We start from the raw sequence: 24,091 nt of genomic DNA, 5'->3' as shown, positions 1-24,091 counted from the left end.
GGCTCAGGGGCCCGCCCTGCCCCACACAAGCAGTGCCAGGCTCAGGGGCCCGCACTGCCCCACACACGCGGTGCCAGGCTCAGGGGCCCGCACTGCGCCATAAACACCAACTTTCTCGCAGTAGTTCAGATGGCGGTCGTGTCCCTGGGGGGAGAAGCGGCGGAGGTCATAGTAATTCTCCTCATCCAAACTCAACTTTCTACCGCTCAGACAACCTCTTCTTTTTTCTTCTTCTTCTATTCTTGTTTACCTCATGATAACGTCATCATGGGTTGTGATCACAACACCCGCTGGCCACGAAATGATGATAATGTCATCATGGGTTGTGATCACAACACCCGCTGGCCCCGAAGTGATGATAATGTCATGGGTTGTGATCACAACACCCGCTGGCCACCAAAGACTGGAAAAAAGGGGCGGGAGAAATATTTTGTGTCTGATGAAGGAAATACCACACAATGATTCCACAGCGGACGAACGCTACTTGTGATCTACTTCATCTACGTCTGGTTATATCTGGCAGCCATGCACGGCCTACCGCAACCCGCTACGGCAGCCATGCACGGCCTACCGTAAGTCGCTACGGCAGCCATGCACGGCCTACCGTAAGTCGCTACGGTAGCCATGCACGGCCTACCGTAAGTCGCCACTGTAGCCAGCACGGCCTACCGTAAGTCGCTACGGCAGCCATGCACGGCCTACCGTAAGTCGCTACGGTAGCCATGCACGGCCTACCGTAAGCCGCTACAGCAGCCATGCACGGCCTACCGCAACCCGCTACGGTAGCCATGCACGGCCTACCGTAAGTCGCTATGGCAGCCATGCACGGCCTACAGCAAGCCGCTACGGTAGCCATGCACGGCCTACCGTAAGTCGCTACGGTAGCCATGCACGGCCTACCGCAAGCCGCTACGGTAGCCATGCACGGCCTACCGCAAGCCGCTACGGTAGCCACGCACGGCCTACCGTAAGCCGCTACGGGAGCCATGCACGGCCTACCGTAAGCCGCTACGGCAGCCATGCACGGCCAGCCACTCGAGATAACGAAGTGATCCTTAAAGCTGTTACGCGGGGAACAGCGCAGTATCGAGGAGGACCTACCATAGGTAGATAATAGGTAGATAACAGCTACCTGATCCTCCTGATGTAGGAGGTAGTCCTTCACCTCGTCCTCCGGATGTAGGAGGTAGTCCTTCACCTCGTCCTCCGGATGTAGGAGGTAGTCCTCCATCTCGTCCTCCTATGTAGGAGGTAGTCCTCCACCTCGTCCTCCTGATGTAGGAGGTAGTCCTCCACCTCGTCCTCCTGATGTGGGAGGTAGTCCACCTCGTCCTCCTGATACAGGAGGTAGTCCTCCACCTCGTCCTCCTGATGTAGGAGGTAGTCCTCAACCTCGTCCTCCTGATACAGGAGGTAGTTCTCCACCTCGTTCTGATGTAGGAGGTGGTCCTCCACCTCGTCCTCCTGATACAGGAGGTAGTCCTCCATCTCGTCCTGATGTAGGAGGTAGTCCTCCACCTCGTCCTCCTGATGTAGGAGGTAGTCCTCCACCTCGTCCTGATGTAGGAGGTAGTCCTCCACCTCGTCCTCCTGATGTAGGAGGTAGTCCTCCACCTCCTCCTCCTGATACAGGAGGTAGTCCTCCACCTCGTCCTCCTGATGTAGGAGGTAGTCCTCCACCTCGTCCTCCTGATGTAGGAGGTAGTCCTCCACCTCGTCCTCCTGATGTAGGAGGTAGTCCTCCACCTCGTCCTCCTGATGTAGGAGGTAGTCCTCCACCTCGTCCTCCTGATGTAGGAGGTAGTCCTCCACCTCGTCCTCCTGATGTAGGAGGTAGTTCTCCACCTCGTCCTCCTGATGTAGGAGATAGTCCTCCACCTCGTTCTGATGTAGAAGGTGGTCCTCCACCTCGTCCTCCTGATGTAGGAGGTAGTGCCTACGGGGAGGGGCCACGTCCTACACTCCTCCCGCTGCGCACAGATTTCTCTTCTGGTTCATCAACTCGACCAATGAACTTCCCTGCAAGGATCACTTCCTCTCTCTCTCTCTCTCTCTCTCTCTCTCTCTCTCTCTCTCTCTCTCTCTCTCTCTCTCTCTCTCACACACACACACACACAGGCCGTGTATTCAACTCTCTCTCTCTCTCCCAGGCTGTGTATTCAACTCTCTCTCCCAGGCCGTGTATTCAACTCTCTCCCAGGCCGTGTATTCAACTCTCTCTCTCCCAGGCCGTGTATTCAACTCTCTCTCTCCCAGGCCGTGTATTCAACTCTCCCTCTCCCAGGCCGTGTATTCAACTCTCTCTCTTTCCCAGGCCGTGTATTCAACTCTCTCTCTCCCAGGCTGTGTATTCAACTCTCTCTCCCAGGCCGTGTATTCAACTCTCTCTCTCCCAGGCCGTGTATTCAACTCTCCCTCTCCCAGGCCGTGTATTCAACTCTCTCTCTCTCTCCCAGGCCGTGTATTCAACTCTCTCCCAGGCAGTGTATTCAACTCTCTCTCCCAGGCAGTGTATTCAACCCTCTCCCAGGCCGTGTATTCAACTCTCTCTCCCAAGCAGTGTATTCAACTCTCTCCCAGGCCGTGTATTCAACTCTCTCTCCCAGGCCGTGTATTCAACTCTCAGGCCGTGTATTCAACTCTCCCTCTCCCAAGCCGTGTATTCAACTCTCTCTCTCTCCCAGGCCGTGTATTCAACTCTCTCCCAGGCTGTGTATTCAACTCTCTCTCTCTCTCTCTCTCTCTCTCTCTCTCTCTCTCTCTCTCTCTCTCTCTCTCTCTCTCTGTGCCTCGTCTCGCCTAAACCTGACCCGGATGCCAAGTCAGATGTACTCAGTTACCCCCCTCCTAGATCCTTTTCCTCCAACCACACATTGTCCTTCACGAAGCCCCCCACTAATTCTCACAGGTTACCAGCTCCAAACCTGCCGGTCAGTCAGTCACCCCAGCAAGATAGGCAGGTGTACACGTACGTTCCAGCTGCTCCGTGGGTCCTGCCGGCCCAGGCTACCCGGACCATGGCTTTCACTTACCCTAGAATGTCGCCCGCAAGGGAGGGCTGGCGTCTGCTGCCGCTACACACTCTTTCTCTCGCTCCTCCTCCTCCAACCCGCTCCACTCAAACCAGTCCCTCCGCTTAGACATCATCTCTCACCGCCTCAACAACATGTTCCAACTTCTCGTTCACGAGTATTTTGGCATCTCAAAGAGTGTACTACACCCCCTCCCTCGTCTCACACGGAGTGTCGACAGGTGTTACCTGGCCCACATGATAGGAAAACAGACCAGCGATCCAACACACGTGAGGGGTGGTAACACGATGTATAAAACTTGGGGTAAATGATAGTAGCCAGGCCTGCTCTTGTCTGCCACGCCACACTGGACCCCTCTGTGTATGTGTGTGTGTGTGTCCCTAACACCATCCCAACCATGTCCCAACACCGGGCTATCTATGTCCCAGTACCATCCCAGTCACATGCTGTGGCTAACAACAGCTGACTGTCTGCATTACATGATCCAGTCTTCTGTACCTGGACATTTTCTCACTATCTCCTACTCACTATACATACCATGTAAGACTCACTATCTCCAGCTCACTATACATACCATGTAAGACTCACTATCTCCTGCTCACTATCCATACCTCGTAAGCAGAAGAAGAAGAAGAAGAATAGGAGGAGGAGGAGGAGGAGGAGGAGGAGGAGGAGGAGGAAGAAGAAGAAGAAGAAGAAGAAGAGAAGAAGGAGGGGGAGGAGGAGGAGGAGGAGGAGGAGGAGGAGGAGGAGGAGGAAGAAGAATTAGCAGAAGAAGAAGAAGAAGAAGAAGAAGAAGAAGAAGAAGAGAAGAGAAGGAGGAGGAGGAGGAGACGGAGAGAAAACCAAGAAAGAGATCAAGCGATGCAATGAAGGAGGCTTTAGGGTATCAGGGCTGAGCTGACCATTCAGGAGGGTGAGAGGCCAGCACAGGACGGAGAGGACTGTACCGATGTGGTTGGTACACAGATCAAACAGACACAGGCTTTATTACAACCACGGGGAGGAAGTGGGTGGTGGTAGGAGTCTCCTCCTGCTGGTTCACGATGTCTACAACAGCTGGGTTGTGGAAGTTGTTATATAACAGGTGTGTGAGTGTATGGTTCCTAAGAGATCGATGTGGCCTGCAACCCCAAGGGCGCCGCCTGTAGACTAATGTGATCAACCAAATTATTTCATTCTTCGGGATAACAAACTGTCATTATGACTGGACCTAAACAGCCACCAACACCACTACCCATGAAGTGGTGAGGAAGGGTCGCCTCTTAGCATGAAGACGACTGGTGTACCCACAACAAGGGAGTATTACTCCACCTTCTCTTGCCCATGTAATGTGCTACGTACTGATAACCTACATTACTCCATTAATCACCATGATGACCCTCTTCAAGCCATCACTGATGATCATATTAATCTTCTGTATTGCATCATTGATCAGGATAATTTTAATTACTCCATCACTAATGATCGTGGTAATCTTAATTACTCCATCATGTTTCATCGTGATAACCCACTTTAGGTTGAAAGTCTTGCCGGTCTGGAAGAATATTATCTATTATCACACACACACATATATATATATATATATATATATATATATATATATATATATATATATATATATATATATATATATATATATATATATATATAAATATAAGTGTGTGTGTATTTTGAAGGTTTGTTGAATGTGTTTGATGATAGAGTGGCAGATATAGGGTGTTTGGGTCGAGGTGGTGTGCAAAGTGAGAGGGTTAAGGAAAATGATTTGGTAAACAGAGAAGAGGTAGTAAAAGCTTTGCGGAAGATGAAAGCCGGCAAGGCAGCAGGTTTGGATGGTATTGCAGTGGAATTCATTAAAAAAGGGGGTGACTGTATTATTGACTGGTTGGTAAGGTTATTTAATGTATGTATGACTCATGGTGAGGTGCCTGAGGATTGGCGGAATGCGTGCATAGTACCATTATACAATGGCAAAGGGGATAAGAGTGAGTGCTCAAATTACAGAGGTATAAGTTTGTTGAGTATTCCTGGTAAATTATATGGGAGGGTATTGATTGAGAGGATGAAGGCATGTACAGAGCATCAGTTTGGGGAAGAGCAGTGTGGTTTCAGAAGTGGTAGAGGATGTGTGGATCAGGTGTTTGCTTTGAAGAATGTATGGAATTGTATGTAGCATTTATGGATCGGGAGAAGGCATATGATAGAGTTGATAGAGATGCTCTGTGGAAGGTATCAAGAATATATGGTGTGCGAGGCAAGTTGTTAGAAGCAGTGAAAAGTTTTTATCGAGGATGTAAGGCATGTGTACGTGTAGGAAGAGAGGAAAGTGATTGGTTCTCAGTGAATGTAGGTTTGCGGCAGGGGTGTGTGATGTCTCCATGGTTGTTTAATTTGTTTATGGATGGGGTTGTTAGGGAGGTGAATGCAAGAGTTTTGGAAAGAGGGGCAAGTATGAAGTCTGTTGGAGATGAGAGAGCTTGGGAAGTGAGTCAGTTGTTGTTCGCTGATGATACAGCGCTGGTGGCTGATTCATGTGAGAAACTGCAGAAGCTGGTGACTGAGTTTGGTAAAGTGTGTGAAAGAAGAAAGTTAAGAGTAAATGTGAATAAGAGCAAGGTAATTAGGTACAGTAGGGTTGAGGGTCAAGTCAATTGGGAGGTAAGTTTGAATGGAGAAAAACTGGAGGAAGTAAAGTGTTTTAGATATCTGGGAGTGGATCTGGCAGAGGATGGAACCATGGAAGCGGAAGTGGATCATAGGGTGGGGGAGGGGGCGAAAATCCTGGGAGCCTTGAAGAATGTGTGGAAGTCGAGAACATTATCTCGGAAAGCAAAAATGGGTATGTTTGAAGGAATAGTGGTTCCAACAATGTTGTATGGTTGCGAGGCGTGGGCTATGGATAAAGTTGTGCGCAGGAGGATGGATATGCTGGAAATGAGATGTTTGAGGACAATGTGTGGTGTGAGGTGGTTTGATCGAGCAAGTAACGTAAGGGTAAGAGAGATGTGTGGAAATAAAAAGAGCGTGGTTGAGAGAGCAGAAGATGGTGTTTTGAAATGGTTTGGGCACATGGAGAGAATGAGTGAGGAAAGATTGACCAAGAGGATATATGTGTCGGAGGTCGAGGGAACGAGGAGAAGTGGGAGACCAAATTGGAGGTGGAAAGATGGAGTGAAAAAGATTTTGTGTGATCGGGGCCTGAACATGCACGAGGGTGAAAGGAGGGCAAAGAATAGAGTGAATTGGATCGATGTGGTATACCGGGGTTGACGTGCTGTCAGTGGATTGAATCAGGGCATGTGAAGCGTCTGGGGTAAACCATGGAAAGCTGTGTAGGTATGTATATTTGCGTGTGTGGACGTATGTATATACATGTGTATGGGGGTGGGTTGGGCCATTTCTTTCGTCTGTTTCCTTGCGCTACCTCGCAAACGCGGGAGACAGCGACAAAGCAAGAAAAAAAAGAAAAAAAAAAAAATATATATATATATATATATATATATATATATATATGTGTGTGTGTGTGTGTGTGTGTGTGTGTGTGTATGTATGTGTGTGTGTGTGTGTGTGTGTGTGTGTGTGTGTGTGTGTGTATGTATGTATGTATGTATGTATGTGTGTGTGTGTGTGTGTGTGTGTGTGTGTGTGTGTGTGTGTGTATGTGTGTGTGTGTGTGTGTGTGTACCTGGAAAGTGAGGGTAGAGTTGTCCTGGTCACGGTCCAGTGGTTGGGACAGTTGGAGGCGAGCACCGTCCAGGGTGAAGTGCTGCCGGCCACCCTCCGACAGCTGCAGCTCCACCTCCGTCTCCGGGTCACCCTCCAGCGGCAGCTCAGCCGGGTTGGTTTCCTGGTCCACCTCTGCAACACAACAACAACAACACGTCACCTCCTCATCAACAACAATAACAACAACAACAACATTAACAACAACTTAACAAAACATGAAGAAAGTTAAGATAAAATAAAACATATGTTGACAATCACAGATGTTATCTGAAATACACATTTCTACATAGAAATACATGAATACACAGTGTATATATATATATATATATATATATATATATATATATATATATATATATATATATATATATATATATACGAACAAAGTGCATAGGAACGCGCACCTTCATAGAACATGCAAACCTTGTTTTTATACATATTCGTCTTTTCCCATATCATCGAGGTAGCGTTAAGAACAGAGGACTGAGCCTTAGAGGGAATATCCTCACTTGGCCCCTTTCTCTGTTCCTTCTTTTGGAAAATTAAAAAAACGAGAGGGGAGGATTTCCAGCCCACCCGCTCCCTCCCCTTTTAGTCGCCTTCTACGACACGCAGGGAATACGTGGGAAGTATTCTTTCTCCCCTATCCCCAGGGATAATATATATATATATATATATATATATATATATATATATATATATATATATATATATATGTGTGTGTGTGTGTGTGTGTGTGTGTGTGTGTGTGTGTGTGTGTTGCTGAGCGAGGTCACCAGTTCTCGTCTCGCTCTGGCTGGGAGAGGTCAGGTGTTGAACACTCGGTAATACAAGAAGATCCTCAGTCTGCAGGTTCACACTCTGGGGATCTCTTCTTAATGTAGAGCGCTACGAGTGTCTGAAGGCTTCATTCTGATACAAGGACAAGGCTGGCCAATAGTCTGATACAAGGACATGGTTGGCCACTGCGTCTGATAACAAGGAAAAGGCTGGCCAATGGTCTGATACAAGGACAAGGCTGGCCAATATTCTGATACAAGGACAAGGCTGGCCAATGGTCTGATACAAGGACAAGGCTGGTCGATATGTCTGATACAAGGACAAGGCTGGCTAATGGTCTGATACAAGGACAAGGCTGGCCAATGTTCTGATACAAGGACAAGGCTGGCTAATGGTCTGATACAAGGACAAGGCTGGCCAATGGTCTGATACAAGGACAAGGCTGGTCGATATGTCTGATACAAGGACAAGGCTGGCCAATGGTCTGATACAAGGACAAGGCTGGCCAATGGTCTGATACAAGGACAAGGCTGGCTAATGGTCTGATACAAGGACAAGGCTGGCCAATACGTAATAGTACAAGGACAAGGCTGGCCAATATGTTAACCTCTGTCATAACTAACAAGATAACAGCAACAAGTTATCAACTACTGGGACCCATGAACGAGCCAATACAGTAAGGGTCATTCAACCGTTAGCACTACGTACACCAAACACCTTGTACGGACACGGGCCTGGTGACGTCACAGGCGACCAGTGGTTCACTGACTTGTGGTGGAGGGCAACGAGATCTGTCCCCATTACCTGTGCATACCACGAGTTTGTGGCGGAAGTGCTACAGGATCTGTCCCCACTACCTGTACATACCACCTCATAACAATGAACGTAACTAAAAGTGTTGCAGCTGATAACACAACGTAACTACAAGTGTTGCAGCTGATAACACAACGTAACTACAAGTGTTGCAGCTGATAACACAACGTAACTACAAGTGTTGCAGCTGATAACACAACGTAACTACAAGTGTTGCAGCTGATAACACAACGTAACTACAAGTGTTGCAGCTGATAACAGTGAACATAACTACGAGTGTTGCAAGTGGTAACTAGTAACAATGAACATATTACAGTTGGTACCACAACATAAGGCGATGCACAGTACACTGGCAGGTAGCAGTGTACAGTACACTGGCAGGCAGCAGAGTGTACAGTACACTGGCAGGTAGCAGAGTGAACAGTATACTGGCAGGCAGCAGAGTGTACAGTACACTGGCAGGTAGCAGAGTGTACAGTACACTGGCAGGCAGCAGTGTACAGTATACTGGCAGGCAGCAGAGTGTACAGTACACTGGCAGGTAGCAATGTACAGTACACTGGCAGGTAGCAGTGTACAGTACACTGGCAGGTAGCAGTGTACAGTACACTGGCAGGTAGCAGAGTGTACAGTACACTAGCAGGTAGCAGAGTGTACAGTACACTGGCAGGCATCAGTGTACCATACACTGGCAGGTAACAGTGTACCAAACACTGACAGGTAACAGTGTACTATACACTGGCAGGTAGCAGAGTGTACCATACATTGGCAGGTAGCAGTGTACCATAAACTAGCAGGTAGCATAGTGTATAGTACACTGGCAGGTAGCAGTGTACCATACACTGGCAGGTAGCAGTGTACCATACACTGGCAGGTAGCAGAGTGTACAGTACACTGGCAGGTATCAAGGTACCATACACTGGCAGGTAGCAATGTACCGCACACTGGCAGGTAGCAGTGTACCATACACTGGCAGGTAGCAGTGTACCATACACTGGCAGGTAGCAGTGTACCATACACTGGCAGGTAGCAGTGTACCATACACTGGCAGGTAGCAGTGCACCGCACATTGGCAGGTACAGTACAGCAATTACTTGTTTCCGGTAACCCAACCTTCCCGTACCGTTACTCCCCCCGCTTCTCTCTCTCTCTCTCTCTCTCTCTCTCTCTCTCTCTCTCTCTCTCTCTCTCTCTCTCTCTCTCTCTCTCTCTCTCTCGTATAGATATAAACATGCATATAGGAGTAAATCAACGTGTGTGTGTGTGTATATATATATATATATATATATATATATATATATATATATATATATATATATATATATATATATATATATATATATATGTATATATATATTTACACACAAAAAAAAATATATATCTATCATATATCCATTACACTTGATCGCCGTTTCCAGAGTTAACGAGATAGCGCCAGGAAACAGACACCTCACCATGATCCATACACACACACACACACACACACACACACATATATATATATATATATATATATATATATATATATATATATATATATATATATATATATATATATATATATATATATATATCCCTATTTCATTGCCGTTTCTCGCGTTAGCGAGGTAGTGCCACATTCTGCTTTGTTCTTTCCTTAATTAGGGTGTGAGTTTGAATGGAGAAAAATTTGGAGGAGGAAGTGTTTTAAACATCTAGGAGTGGACTTGGTAGGGAATGGAACCAAGGAAGCGAAAGTGAGCCAAAGGGTGGGGTAGGGGGCGAAGGTTCTGGGAGCGATGAAGAATGTGTTGAAAGAGGTCGTTATCTGGGAGAGCAAAAATGGGTATGTTTGAAGGTATAGTTATCCCAACAATATCATAAGGTTGCGAGGCCTAGGCTATAGATAGGAATGTATGGAAAGGAGTGGATGTATTGGAAATGAAATGTTTAAGGACAATATGTGCTGTGAGGTGGTTTGATCGAGTATGTAATGAAAGGGTAAGAGAGATGTGTGGTAATAAAGAGAGTGTGATTGAGAGAGCAGATGAGGGTTTGTTGAAATGGTTTGGACATATGGAGAGAATGACTGAGGAAAGGTTAACGAAGAGGATATATGTGTCAGAGGTGGAGGGAACAAGGAGAAGCGGGAGAACAAACTGAATGTGGAAAGAAGTAGAGAAAAAATTGTAAGTAATCGGGTCCTGAACATGCAAGAGGGTGAAAGGCGTGCACGGGATATTTTTGGTATACAATGGTCGACGTGTTGTCAATGGACGGAACCAAGGCATGAGAAGCGACACTGGGAAACCATGGAAAGGTCTGTGGCACCTGTGATCCTGGTGCATTGCACATAACTGCAAAAGAATGAATGTGAGCGAATGCAGCCTTTCTTTGTCTGTTCTTGGTGCTACCTAGCTACCGCGGGAAACAAAATGTATGAAATAATACATATATAAAAATATTTTTCATACTTATTCCCCACTTCCCGCGTTAGCGAGGTAGCTTTCAAGAACAGATGACAGAGCCTTATAGGGAAGACTCTTCGCTTGGCCCCCTTCTCTGTTCCTTCTTTTGGGAAAGCAAAAACAGGAGGGAAGAGTTTCCAGTCCCTCACTCCCACGCTTTTACTCGCGTTCTACGACACGCAGGGAATACGTGGGCCATTTTCTTTCTCTCCTATCCCGATTATATATATGTATATATATATATATATATATATATATATATATATATATATATATATATATATATATATATATATATATATATACACACACACACACACACACAAGAGGGTGCGAGGCGTGCAAGGAATAGAGTGAATTGGAAAGATGTGGTATACCGGGGTCGACGTGCTGTCACTGGACTGACCCAGGGCATGTAAAGCGTCTGGGGTAAACCATGGAAAGGTCTGTGGGGCCTGGATGTGGATAAGGAGCTGTAGTTTCGGTGCATTACCCATGACAGCCCGAGACTGGGTGTGAACGAATGTGGCCTGTTTTTTGTCTGTTTTCCTGGCGCTACCTCGCTGAAGGACGCATGCGGTGTGATGGGTGGAGGGGCAAGCAGTATGGGCAGAAGGGAAGTGTGGTGAGTGGAGGCGCAAGCAGTATGGGCAGGAGGGTAGTGTGGTGGGTGGAGGGGCAAGCAGTATGGGCAGGAGGGTAGTATGGTGGATAGAGGGGCAAGCAGTATGGGCAGGAGGGTAGTATGGTTGATGGAGGGGCAAGCAGTATGGGCAGGAGGGTAGTATGGTGGATGGAGGGGCAAGCAGTATGGGCAGGAGGGTAGTATGGTGGATGGAGGGGCAAGCAGTATGGGCAGGAGGGTAGTGTGGTAGGTGGAGGGGCAAGCAATATGGGCAGGAGGGTAGTATGGTGGATGGAGGGGCAAGCAGTATGGGCAGGAGGGTAGTGTGGTAGGTGGAGGGGCAAGCAATATGGGAAGGAGGGTAGTATGGTGGATGGAGGGGCTAGCTGTATGGGCAGGAGGGTAGTATGGTGGATGGAGGGGCAAGCAGTATGGGCAGGAGGGTAGTGTGGTAGGTGGAGGGGCAAGCAATATGGGCAGGAGGGTAGTATGGTGGATGGAGGGGCAAGCAGTATGGGCAGGAGGGTAGTGTGGTAGGTGGAGGGGCAAGCAATATGGGAAGGAGGGTAGTATGGTGGATGGAGGGGCTAGCTGTATGGGCAGGAGGGTAGTATGGTAGATGGAGGGGCAAGCAGTATGGGCAGGAGGGTAGTGTGGTGGGTGGAGGGGCAAGCAGTATGGGCAGGAGGGTAGTATGGTGGATAGAGGGGCAAGCAGTATGGGCAGGAGGGTAGTATGGTTGATGGAGGGGCAAGCAGTATGGGCAGGAGGGTAGTATGGTGGATGGAGGGGCAAGCAGTATGGGCAGGAGGGTAGTATGGTGGATGGAGGGGCAAGCAGTATGGGCAGGAGGGTAGTGTGGTAGGTGGAGGGGCAAGCAATATGGGAAGGAGGGTAGTATGGTAGATGGAGGGGCAAGCAGTATGGGCAGGAGGGTAGTATGGTAGATGGAGGGGCTAGCAGTATGGGCAGGAGGGTAGTATGGCGGATGGAGGGGCTAGCAGTATGGGCAGGAGGGTAGTATGGCGGATGGAGGGGCTAGCAGTATGGGCAGGAGGGTAGTATGGTAGATGGAGGGGCAAGCAGTATGGGCAGAGGGGTAGTATGGTGGATGGAGGGGCTAGCAGTATGGGCAGGAGGGTAGTATGGTAGATGGAGGGGCTAGCAGTATGGGCAGGAGGGTAGTATGGCGGATGGAGGGGCTAGCAGTATGGGCAGGAGGGTAGTATGGTGGGTGGAGGGGCTAGCAGTATGGGCAGGAGGGTAGTATGGTGGATGGAGGGGCTAGCAGTATGGGCTGGAGGGCAGTGTGGTGGGTGGAGGGGTAAGGAGCAAGAGGCACACCCGTGCCCAGCAAAAGTTCAAGGCAAACATTGCATGATGAAGCGGGAACAACGGTACCCTCCCTCAGCCAGCCCCACCAGCCCCTGTGGCTCACCTCACCATCGTACTCAACATTCCTTGTCTTACTGGCAGGTAGAGCAGTGTTACCTGACTCTACTGGTGTATGGACCAATGGCAGACAGTGTTACCTGACTCTACTGGTGTATGGACCAATGGCAGACAGTGTTACCTGACTCTACTGGTGTATGGACCAATGGCAGACAGTGTTACCTGTTCTACTGGTGTATGGACCAATGGCAGATAATGTTACCTGACTCTACTGGTGTATGGACCAATGGCAGACAGTGTTACCTGACTCTACTGATGTATGGACCAATGGCAGACAGTGTTACCTGGCTATACTGATGTATGGACCACTGGCAGACAGTGTTACCTGACTCTACTGGTGTATGAACCAATGGCAGACAGTGTTACCTGACTCTACTGGTGTATGAACCAATGGCAGACAGTGTTACCTGACTCTACTGGTGTATGGACCAATGGCAGACAGTGTTACCTGGCTCTACTGATGTATGGACCAATGGCAGACAGTGTTACCTTCATGAGGCATTTGATGTATCATAGTATTATCATTCCTACTGGAGAGGAGCCATTCACATCTTCGCAGAGTCGTTTACACGGGGAAATGCTCTAGTCCTATTCACACAGGAGAGAAGCCATATGAATGCGCACGATGCCAAAAGACCTCTTCTAGGAGTAGTGTAGTGCGGCACATGACTATTCATACAGGAAAGAAGCCACTTGAATATTCAAAAATGCCAAAAAAGGCTTTCTTAGTTACACCGAGTTAATGAAGCAGATAACTACTCATACAGGAGAAAAGCCATGAGAACGCTGGCATTGCCAATGGACCTTTTCTTCCTGGAGATTCGTTTAATACAGCACATGGCTCTTCATACAGGAGAGAAGCCACATAAATGTTGACACTATCAGAAGTCCTTCTTTCAAAGAAGTACTTTAGTGAGCCGGACCCTTCACACAGGAGAGAAACCATATGAATGTTCACATTGCCGATAGACCTTCTGCCAGAGACAATTCGTGCAGCAGACAGCTATTCACACTGGAGAGAAGCCGTATGAATATATTACCAGTGCCAAAAGACTTTTTCCCAAGAGAGTATTTTCATGAGCTACATAAACATTCATCTAAGAGAGTAGCCATATTAATGTTTACGTTGCCAAAGAAGTACTTCATTACAGTACATAGTTTTTCTTGGGGGAAAACCCATATCGGTGTTCACCGTGTCAAAAATACATTCTCCTATTGGAGCAATCTGTACCAGCCTATGAGTGTTCATAGAGGTGAGAAGCCACATGAATGTTCCCATTGTCTTACGATCTTTGACTGCAGGGGGTAAGCAGCGTTACACAATACTGTTTAGACAATGTAGAATCCAAAGGAATGTTCACACTGTCAAAAGACTTTTATCTTAGAGAGTTATTCATTCACCCACATGAAGGTTCACACAGGTGAAAAGCCATTATAACGCTGAACATCTGTGCCCTGAACAGTTGAGGTGTGGGAAACCTTGGTTGTGGTGTGGGGGTGTGGAGCCCTAAACAACTGTGGTGTGAGGGTGGGGGGATCCTGAACTGTTGCTTTGGCGATGGGAGAGCCCTGAAAAGTTAAGATGTGCGGGGTAGGGAGGCCCCTGAACAGTTGAGATGTGTGAGTGTGGGAGCCCTAAACAGCTGCAATGTGGGGGGAGCCCCGAACAGTTGAGATGTGGAACCCTGAACGGTAAAGTGTGGAACCCTGAACAGCAGAAGTGTGGAGCCCTGAACAGTAGAGTGTGGAACCCTAAACAGTAGTGGTGTGGAACCCTAAATAGTAGAAGTGTGAAGCCCTGAACAGTAGAAGTGTGGAGCCCTGAACAGTAGAGGTGTGGAGTCCTGAACAGAGGAATAGAGGTGTGGAGCCCTGAACAGTGGAGTAGAGGTGTGGAACGCTGAACAGTGGAGTAGAGGTGTGGAGCCCTGAACAGTGGAGTAGAGGTGTGGAACGCTGAACAGTGGAGTAGAGGTGTGGAGCCCTGAACAGTGGAGTAGAGGTGTAGAGCCCTGAACAGTGGAGTAGAGGTGTGGAACCCTGAACAGTGGAGTAGAGGTGTGGAGCCCTGAACAGTGGAGTAGAGGTGTGGAGCCCTGAACAGTGGAGTAGAGGTGTGGAACGCTGAACAGTGGAGTAGAGGTGTGGAGCCCTGAACAGTGGAGTAGAGGTGTGGAGCCCTGAACAGTGGAGTAGAGGTGTGGAGCCCTGAACAGTGGAGTAGAGGTGTGGAACCCTGAACACTGGAGTAGAGGTGTGGAGCCCTGGACAGTGGAGTAGAGGTGGGGAACCCTGAACAGGAGAGGCACTGGGGCGACAGAAGCCTGGATGGTGGAGGTGTGAGGGTGAGGTGGGAGGCCCATGACCCATGGTGAAAGTCAGCGCGCCTCGGGTCACCACCGGGTCGCCGGGGAAGGTCCCTCACGTCACGTGGGGCGCGCGCGCGCGCGTGTGCGGCCCCCCCCACCCCTCCCAGGCACTCGCTGTGTGCAGTAGGATCCCGCCACTTCCTCCTGCAGGGCCGCAGGTGTGCCGCAGATGACGAGTATGCCGCAGGGCCGCAGGTGTGCCGCACATGACGGGTATGCCGCAGGGCCGCAGTTGCGCCATTAGATGACGGGTATGCCGCAGGGCCGCAGTTGCGCCATTAGATGACGGGTATGCCGCAGGGCCGCATGTGTGCCGCAGATGACGGGTATGCCACCAGACCACAGGTATGCTATGAATAACAGGTGTGCTACCGGGCCGCAGATGACAGGTGTTCTACTGGGCCGCAGGTGTGCCGTTGATGACAGGTGTGCTGCCTGGCCGCAGGTGTGCCGCTGATGACAGGTGTGCTATTGGGCCGCAGGTGTATCATGGATGACAGGTGTGCTGATGGACCACAAATACAGGTGTGTTACTGGGCCGCGGATGGCAAGTGCGCTGGAGGATTACACATGTGTAGCACACGACAGGTAAGCTACAGGATCGCAGGTGTTCAGCAGATGACAGATGTATCTCATGGCCGCAAGTGCACCGTGGATAACAAGTGTGTTGTGGGGCCACAGGTGTGGCAGTAGATGACAGGTGTGATGTAGGACTACTACTGCTACTGTGTGGTTATTGTGGCTACGGAGGCTACTGTGGTTACTGTGGCTACTAATACTGTGGCTACTGAGGTAACTATGTCTACTGTGGCTACTGAGGTAACTATGTCTACTGAGGCTACTGTGGCTACTGAGGTAACTATGTCTACTGAGGTTACCGTGGCTACTGAGGTAATTATGTCTACTGAGGCTACTGTGGCTACTGAGGTAACTATGTCTACTTAGGCTACTGTGGCTACTGAGGTAACTATGTCTACTGAAGCTACTGTGGCTACTGAGGTAACTATGTCTACTGAGGTTACCGTGGCTACTGAGGTAACTATGTCTACTGAGGCTACTGTGGCTACTGAGGCAACTTTGTCTACTGAGGCTACTGTGGCTACTGAGGTAACTATGTCTACTGAGGCCACTGTGGCTACTGAGGTAACTATGTCTACTGAGGTTACTGTGGCTACTGAGGTAACTATGTCTACTGAGGTTACTGTGGCTACTGAGGTAACTATGTCTACTGAGGCTACTGTGGCTACTAAGGTAACTATGTCTACTGAGGCCACTGTGGCTACTGAGGTAACTATGACTACTGAGGCCACTGTGGCTACTGAGGTAACTATGTCTAATGAGGCCACTGTGGCTACTGAGGTAACTATGTCTATTGAGGCTACAGTGGCTACTGAGAATGCATATGAATACTGAGGCTACTGAGAATACATGTGGCTACAGAGGCCAATGTGACTACAGAGATTACTCTCACCACTGAGGCTACTAAAACGCTACTGAAACTACTGCGCTGACTGTAGCAATTGGGCAACGGAGACTACTACGACTAAAGAGGGTAATGAAGCTACTGCGGCGTCCGTTATTATACCTTCCGTGGTTATATCTGGCCGACAGTTTTGGCCAATCACCCAAGCCCACACTTAACAGCCTTTCACTGCCATTAGCCAATCGAACGAATGGCATCACACAACCACAGGATTTCCTTTTTTTAATGTCAGATGAGACGGCACAGGAAACTGAGGCTCTAATTAAGGCCATCTCATAAATATATATATATACATATATGTATATATATATATATATATATATATATATATATATATATATATATATATATATATATATATACATATACATATATATATATATGTGTGTGTGTGTGTGTGTGTGTGTGTGTGTGATAGAGTGGCATATATAGGGTGTCTTAGTCGAGGTGGTGTGCGAAGTGAGAGGGTCTGGGAGAATGATTTGGTAAACAGAGAAAAGGTAGTAAAAACTTTGTGGAAGATGAAAGCCGGCAAGGCGGCGGATTTGGATGGTATTACTGAGGAATTTACCAAAAAAGGGGGTGACTGTGTTGTTGACTGGTTGGTAAGGATATTCAGTGTATGTATGGTTCATGGTGAAGTGCCTGAGAATTGGCGGAATGCTTGTATAGTGCCATTGTACAAAGGCAAAGGGGATAAAAGTGAGTGTTCAAATTACAGAGGCATAAGTCTGCTGAGAATTCCTGGGAAATCATATGGGAGGGTATTGATTGAGAGGGTGAAGGCATGTACAGAGCATCAGACTGGGGAAGAGAAGTGTGGTTTCAGAAGTGGTAGAGGATGTGTGGATCAGATGTTTGTTTTGAAGAATGTGAGAAATACTTAGAAAAGCAGATGGATTTGTATGTAGCATTTATGGATCGGGAGAAGGCATATGATAGAGTTGATAGAGATGCTCTGGGGAAAGTATTAAGAGTATATGGTGTGGGAGGTAAGTTGTTAGAAGCAGTGAAAAGTTTTTATCGAGGATGTAAGGCATGTGTACGAGTAGGAAGAGAGAAAATTGATTGGTTCTCAGTGAATATCGGTCTGCGGCAGGGGTGTGTGATGTCTCCATGGTTGTTTAATTTGTTTATGGGTGGGGTTGTTAGGGAGGTGAATGCAAGAGTTTTGGAGAGAGGGGCAAAGTATGCAGTCTGTTGTGGATGAGAGGGTTTGGGAAGCGAGTCAGTTGTTGTTCGCTGATGATACGGCGCTGGTGGCTGATTCGGGTGAGAAACTGCAGAAGTTGGTGACTGAGTTTGGCAAGGTGTGTGAAAGAAGGAAACTGAGAGTAAATGTGAATAAGAGCAAAATTATTAGGTTCAGTAGGGTTGAGGGACAAGTAAATTGGGAGGTAAGTTTGAATGGAGAAAAACTGGAGGAAGTGAAGTGTTTTAGATATCTGGGAGTGGATTCGGCAGCGGATGGAACCATGGAAGCGGAAGTGAATCACAGGGCGGGGGAGGGGACAAAGGTTCTGGGAGCGTTGAAGAATGTGTGGAAGGCGAGAACGTTATCTCGGAGAGCAAAAACGGGTATGTTTGAAGGAACAGTGGTTCCAACAATGTTCTATGGCTGTGAGGCATGGGCGATAGACAGGGTTGTGTGGACGAGGGTGGATGTGTTGGAAATGAGATGTTTGAGGACAATATGTAGTGTGAGGTGGTTTGATCGAGTAAGTAATAAAAGGGTAAGAGAGATGTATGGTAATAAAAAGAATATAGTTGAGAGAGCAGAAGAGGGTGTATTGAAATGGTTTGATCACATGGAGAGAATGAGTGAGGAAAGACTGACAATGCGGATATATGTGTCAAAGGTGGAGGGAAAGAGACCAACTTGGAGGTGGAAAGACGGAGTAAAAAAGATTTTGAGCGATCGGGGCTTGAACATACAGGAGGGTGAAAGGGGTGCACGGAATAGAGTGATTTGGAACGATGTTGTATACCGGGGTCGACGTGCAGTCAATGGATTAAACCAGGGTATGTGAAGCGTCTGGGGTAAACCATGGAAAGTTTTGTGGGGCTTGGATGTGGAAAGGGAGCTGTGGTTTCAGTGCATTACGCATGACAGCTAGAGACTGAGTGTGAACGAATGTGGCGTTTTGTTGTCGTTTCCAGGCGATACCTCGCGCGCACGCGGGGGAAGGGGGGAGTCATTTCATGTGTGGCGGTAGAATGGATGAAGGCACCATGTATGAATATGTACATGTGTATATATGTTTATGTCTGTGTATGCATATGTATGTATACGTTGAAATGTATAGGTATGTATATGTGCGTGTGTGGGCTTTTATGTATATACATGTGCAAGTGGGTGGGTCGGGCCATTCCTTCGTCTGTTTCCTTGAGCTACCTCGCTAACACGGTAGACAGCGTCAAAGTATATATATATATATATATATATATATATATATATATATATATATATATATATATATATATATATATATATATATATTATCCCTGGGGATAGGGGAGAAAGAATACTTCCCACGTATTCCCTGCGTGTCGTAGAAGGCGACTAAAAGGGGAGGGAGCGGGGGGGCTGGAAATCCTCCCCTCTCGTTTTTTTTTTTTTTTTTTAATTTTCCAAAAGAAGGAACAGAGAATTGGGCCAGGTGAGGGTATTCCCTCAAAGGCCCAGTCCTCTGTTCTTAACGGTACCTCGCTAATGCGGGAAATGGCGAATAGTTTGAAAGAAAGATATATATATATATACATATATATATATATATATATATATATATATATATATATATATATATATATATATATATATATATATATATTCTAGCCTGAACCAGGTACCCATTTTATCGACCAACCCCTAGGGGTGTATGAACAGCTGGGTTGACTGCAGCCCGTGTATGCGTCACGGTCAGGAACGCTAACTGCCACACCACGGAGGGTAGTACCATTGTTCCCGTGGTGTACCACAACCAGTGGATCCTACCACACACACAGGTAACAGTGGATACCACAACAGGACATTACTTAATGAGGCAGTCAGGACCGAATAGTCACAACAAGAGATAAAGACAGCGATAATAATAAATGCCCCAATGCTGCCAAAACTTTTTTTTTTCATTCCTACCTCGTAAAGTACTTATCAATTCTTATGATAGTCTTCAGCTGAAGTGTAATAACATACAGGAATACAGTAGCGGTGGGACTACCGTTCGATCAGTAATTCAGCGTGGGAAATACTGGTGAAGTAAGAAGGGGAATGTTCGCCATCAGATTGCTCAGTCGCATCCACTGTTTACCCGCAGGCGCATCGGCCCATCGTCATTAGGAATGCATTTCGCCTTTTGTACTCCAGTGTTTACTTAAAGACTATAAAGATCAGTAGACATGGCCTTGTATATGTCATTCACAACAGTTCTGTGATATATGATCATGACACTGAACACTTGAAATGATCTGAACTGAAATGAACAGAGCCGACTAAAACATACGTATATGGACTTATGCAAGACGCTAATATATATATATATATATATATATATATATATATATATATATATATATATATATATATATATATATATATATATATATATATCCCTGGGGATAGGGGAGAAAGAATACTTCCCACGTATTCCCTGCGTGTCGTAGGAGGCGACTAAAAGGGGAGGGAGCGGGGGGGCTGGAAATCCTCCCCTCTCATTATTTTTTTTTTAATTTTCCAAAAGAAGGAACAGAGAAGGGGGCCAGGTGAGGATATTCCCTCAAAGGCCCAGTTCTCTGTTCTTAACGCTACCTCGCTAACGCGGGAAATGGCGAACAGTTTGAAAGAAAAGAAAAAGAAAGAATATATATATATATATATATATATATATATATATATATATATATATATATATATATATATATATATATATATATATATATATTTTTTTTTTTTTTTTTTTTTTTTATACTTTGTCGCTGTCTCCCGCGTTTGCGAGGTAGCGCAAGGAAACAGACGAAAGAAATGGCCCAACCCCCCCCCCCCATACACATGTACATACACACGTCCACACACGCAAATATACATACCTACACAGCTTTCCATGGTTTACCCCAGACGCTTCACATGCCTTGCTTCAATCCACTGACAGCACGTCAACCCCTGTATACCACATGACTCCAATTCACTCTATTTCTTGCCCTCCTTTCACCCTCCTGCATGTTCAGGCCCCGATCACACAAAATCTTTTTCACTCCATCTTTCCACCTCCAATTTGGTCTCCCTCTTCTCCTCGTTCCCTCCACCTCCGACACATATATCCTCTTGGTCAATCTCTCCTCACTCATTCTCTCCATGTGCCCAAACCATTTCAAAACACCCTCTTCTGCTCTCTCAACCACGCTCTTTTTATTTCCACACATCTCTCTTACCCTTACGTTACTTACTCGATCAAACCACCTCACACCACACATTGTCCTCAAACATCTCATTTCCAGCACATCCATCCTCCTGCGCACATCTCTATCCATAGCCCACGCCTCGCAACCATACAACATTGTTGGAACCACTATTCCCTCAAACATACCCATTTTTGCTTTCCGAGATAGTGTTCTCGACTTCCACACATTTTTCAAGGCTCCCAAAATTTTCGCCCCCTCCCCCACCCTATGATCCACTTCCGCTTCCATGGTTCCATCCGCTGACAGATCCACTCCCAGATATCTAAAACACTTCACTTCCTCCAGTTTTTCTCCATTCAAACTCACCTCCCAATTATTATATATATATATATATATATATATATATATATATATATATATATATATATATACATACAAATGGATTTGTATGTAGCATTTATGGATCTGGAGAAGGCATATGATAGAGTTGATAGAGATGCTCTGTGGAAGGTATTAAGAATATATGGTGTGGGAGGCAAGTTGTTAGAAGCAGTGAAAAGTTTTTATCGAGGATGTAAGGCATGTGTACGTGTAGGAAGAGAGGAAAGTGATTGGTTCTCAGTGAATGTAGGTTTGCGGCAGGGGTGTGTGATGTCTCCATGGTTGTTTAATTTGTTTATGGATGGGGTTGTTAGGGAGGTAAATGCAAGAGTCTTGGAAAGAGGGGCAAGTATGAAGTCTGTTGGGGATGAGAGAGCTTGGGAAGTGAGTCAGTTGTTGTTCGCTGATGATACAGCGCTGGTGGCGGATTCATGTGAGAAACTGCAGAAGCTGGTGACGGAGTTTGGTAAAGTGTGTGGAAGAAGAAAGTTAAGAGTAAATGTGAATAAGAGCAAGGTTATTAGGTACAGTAGGGTTGAGGGTCAAGTCAATTGGGAGGTGAGTTTGAATGGTGAAAAACTGGAGGAAGTGAAGTGTTTTAGATATCTGGGAGTGGATCTGTCAGCGGATGGAACCATGGAAGCGGAAGTGGATCATAGGGTGGGGGAGGGGGCGAAAATTTTGGGAGCCTTGAAAAATGTGTGGAAGTCGAGAACATTATCCCGGAAAGCAAAAATGGGTATGTTTGAAGGAATAGTAGTTCCAACAATGTTGTATGGTTGCGAGGCGTGGGCTATGGATAGAGTTGTGCGCAGGAGGATGGATGTGCTGGAAATGAGATGTTTGAGGACAATGTGTGGTGTGAGGTGGTTTGATCGAGTAAGTAACGTAAGGGTAAGAGAGATGTGTGGAAATAAAAAGAGCGTGGTTGAGAGAGCAGAAGAGGGTGTTTTAAAATGGTTTGGGCACATGGAGAGAATGAGTGAGGAAAGATTGACCAAGAGGATATATGTGTCGGAGGTGGAGGGAACGAGGAGAAGAGGGAGACCAAATTGGAGGTGGAAAGATGGAGTGAAAAAGATTTTGTGTGATCGGGGCCTGAACATGCAGGAGGGTGAAAGGAGGGCAAGGAATAGAGTGAATTGGAGCGATGTGGTATACAGGGGTTGACGTGCTGTCAGTGGATTGAATCAAGGCATGTGAAGCGTCCGGGGTAAACCATGGAAAGCTGTGTAGGTATGTATATTTGTGTGTGTGGACGTGTGTATGTACATGTGTATGGGGGGGGTTGGGCCATTTCTTTCGTCTGTTTCTTTCGTCTGTTTCCTTGCGCTACCTCGCAAACGCGGGAGACAGCGACAAAGTATAAAAAAAAAAAAAAAAAATGTAATACTATCGTTAGCTTCTTCAGCCATATCATATCAAGGTCCGAACAAGGTTACATATTACAAACATCATTGTGGGGTTAGGGGCGTGGGTTGGGTTATTTGGCCATAGTGGACCATAGGATATTACTGTCGTTTCGAACATCCAACGAACGTTAGACACTGGTTAGATTAGGTTAGGTTAGTTTTGTTGGGTTTGGATAGGTTTGTTGATCAGCTTAAGTTTGTTGGGTTTGGTTAGGTTTGTTGGGTTTGGTTAGGTTTGTTGGGTTTGGTTAAGTTTGTTAGGTTTGGCTAAGTTTATTAGGTTAGGTTTGTTGGGTTTGGTTAGGTTTGTTGGGTTTGGTTAAGTTTGTTGAGTTTCGTTAGGTTAGGTTGGGTTTGTTGGGCTAGGTTAGGTTTGTTGGGTATGGCTAGGTTTGTTAGGACTAAGGTTAGGAGTGCTTTAGGTGATAGTTTTCCAGATTGCTTTTGATGTCATATGAACGATTCTGACCTTCACTTCTCAATCGTAAATCACCGAGGGTCTCCCATTATCGTTGGATGAGGGAGATATCTCTCAAGAAGTAATGATCAGTTGATATGAAGGCCAGCATCGTAAAATACACATAAACAAGCATCAAAGCACATGATCATAAGTTCCAAGCAGATGGCTGTCCACAATGGTAATTTCAGTGTGGAGTTCAGGGCCTCTGTGAGGTTGTTTAGTCAGTGTGAGGTTGGTGTTGGGCGTCGGCTTTTAATTGGCAGAAAATAAACTTCAAAGTCACGGACGAACGGGTAGGTGTCTAGCCTCGCCTCGCCTCGCTGCTGGCGGCAGCTGCACCTCGTCCAACCTCGGTCACACCTGCTACTGGCTCAACATCAGTCACACCTGCACCTGGCCCAACCTCGGTCACACCTCCGCCTGGTCCAACCTCGGTCACATCTGTATATGGCCCAAGTTCCAGTCTCGGTCACACCTGCACCGCAGCCTAACCTCGACGACACCTGAACAGCAGCCCAACTTCAGCCACCACACCTGCACCGCAGCCCAACCTCAGCCGGCCACAACCTGCATCGTGCTGGTCCAACCTGTAAACCAAGCTCCTTGGTCGCCTACATCTCCAGCCCCTCACAAGCACTGATGCAGGTGTCAATATTGCTAAAAACTTTTACTTGCTCTATATTCTGTGTGTATTAGCTTTGTTAACTAGGGTA

At 47.0% G+C, this 24,091-nt stretch overlaps 1 protein-coding gene across 1 annotated transcript in view; it reads right to left on the bottom strand.

Moving 5' to 3' along the window:
• Positions 1–24,091, bottom strand: part of Cad99C (cadherin 99C) — a 175,790-nt gene that overhangs the window by 96,376 nt on the left and 55,323 nt on the right. The window contains exon 4 of the mRNA XM_071696412.1: positions 6,721–6,893. Coding sequence (XP_071552513.1) covers positions 6,721–6,893 — 173 coding nt within the window. The remainder of the gene's footprint in view (positions 1–6,720; positions 6,894–24,091) is intronic.

The sequence above is a fragment of the Panulirus ornatus genome, chromosome 59 (genome assembly GCF_036320965.1).
Source record: "Panulirus ornatus isolate Po-2019 chromosome 59, ASM3632096v1, whole genome shotgun sequence".
Taxonomy (NCBI): Eukaryota; Metazoa; Arthropoda; class Malacostraca; order Decapoda; family Palinuridae; genus Panulirus; species Panulirus ornatus.
This window is presented reverse-complemented; position numbering and strand designations above follow the sequence as displayed.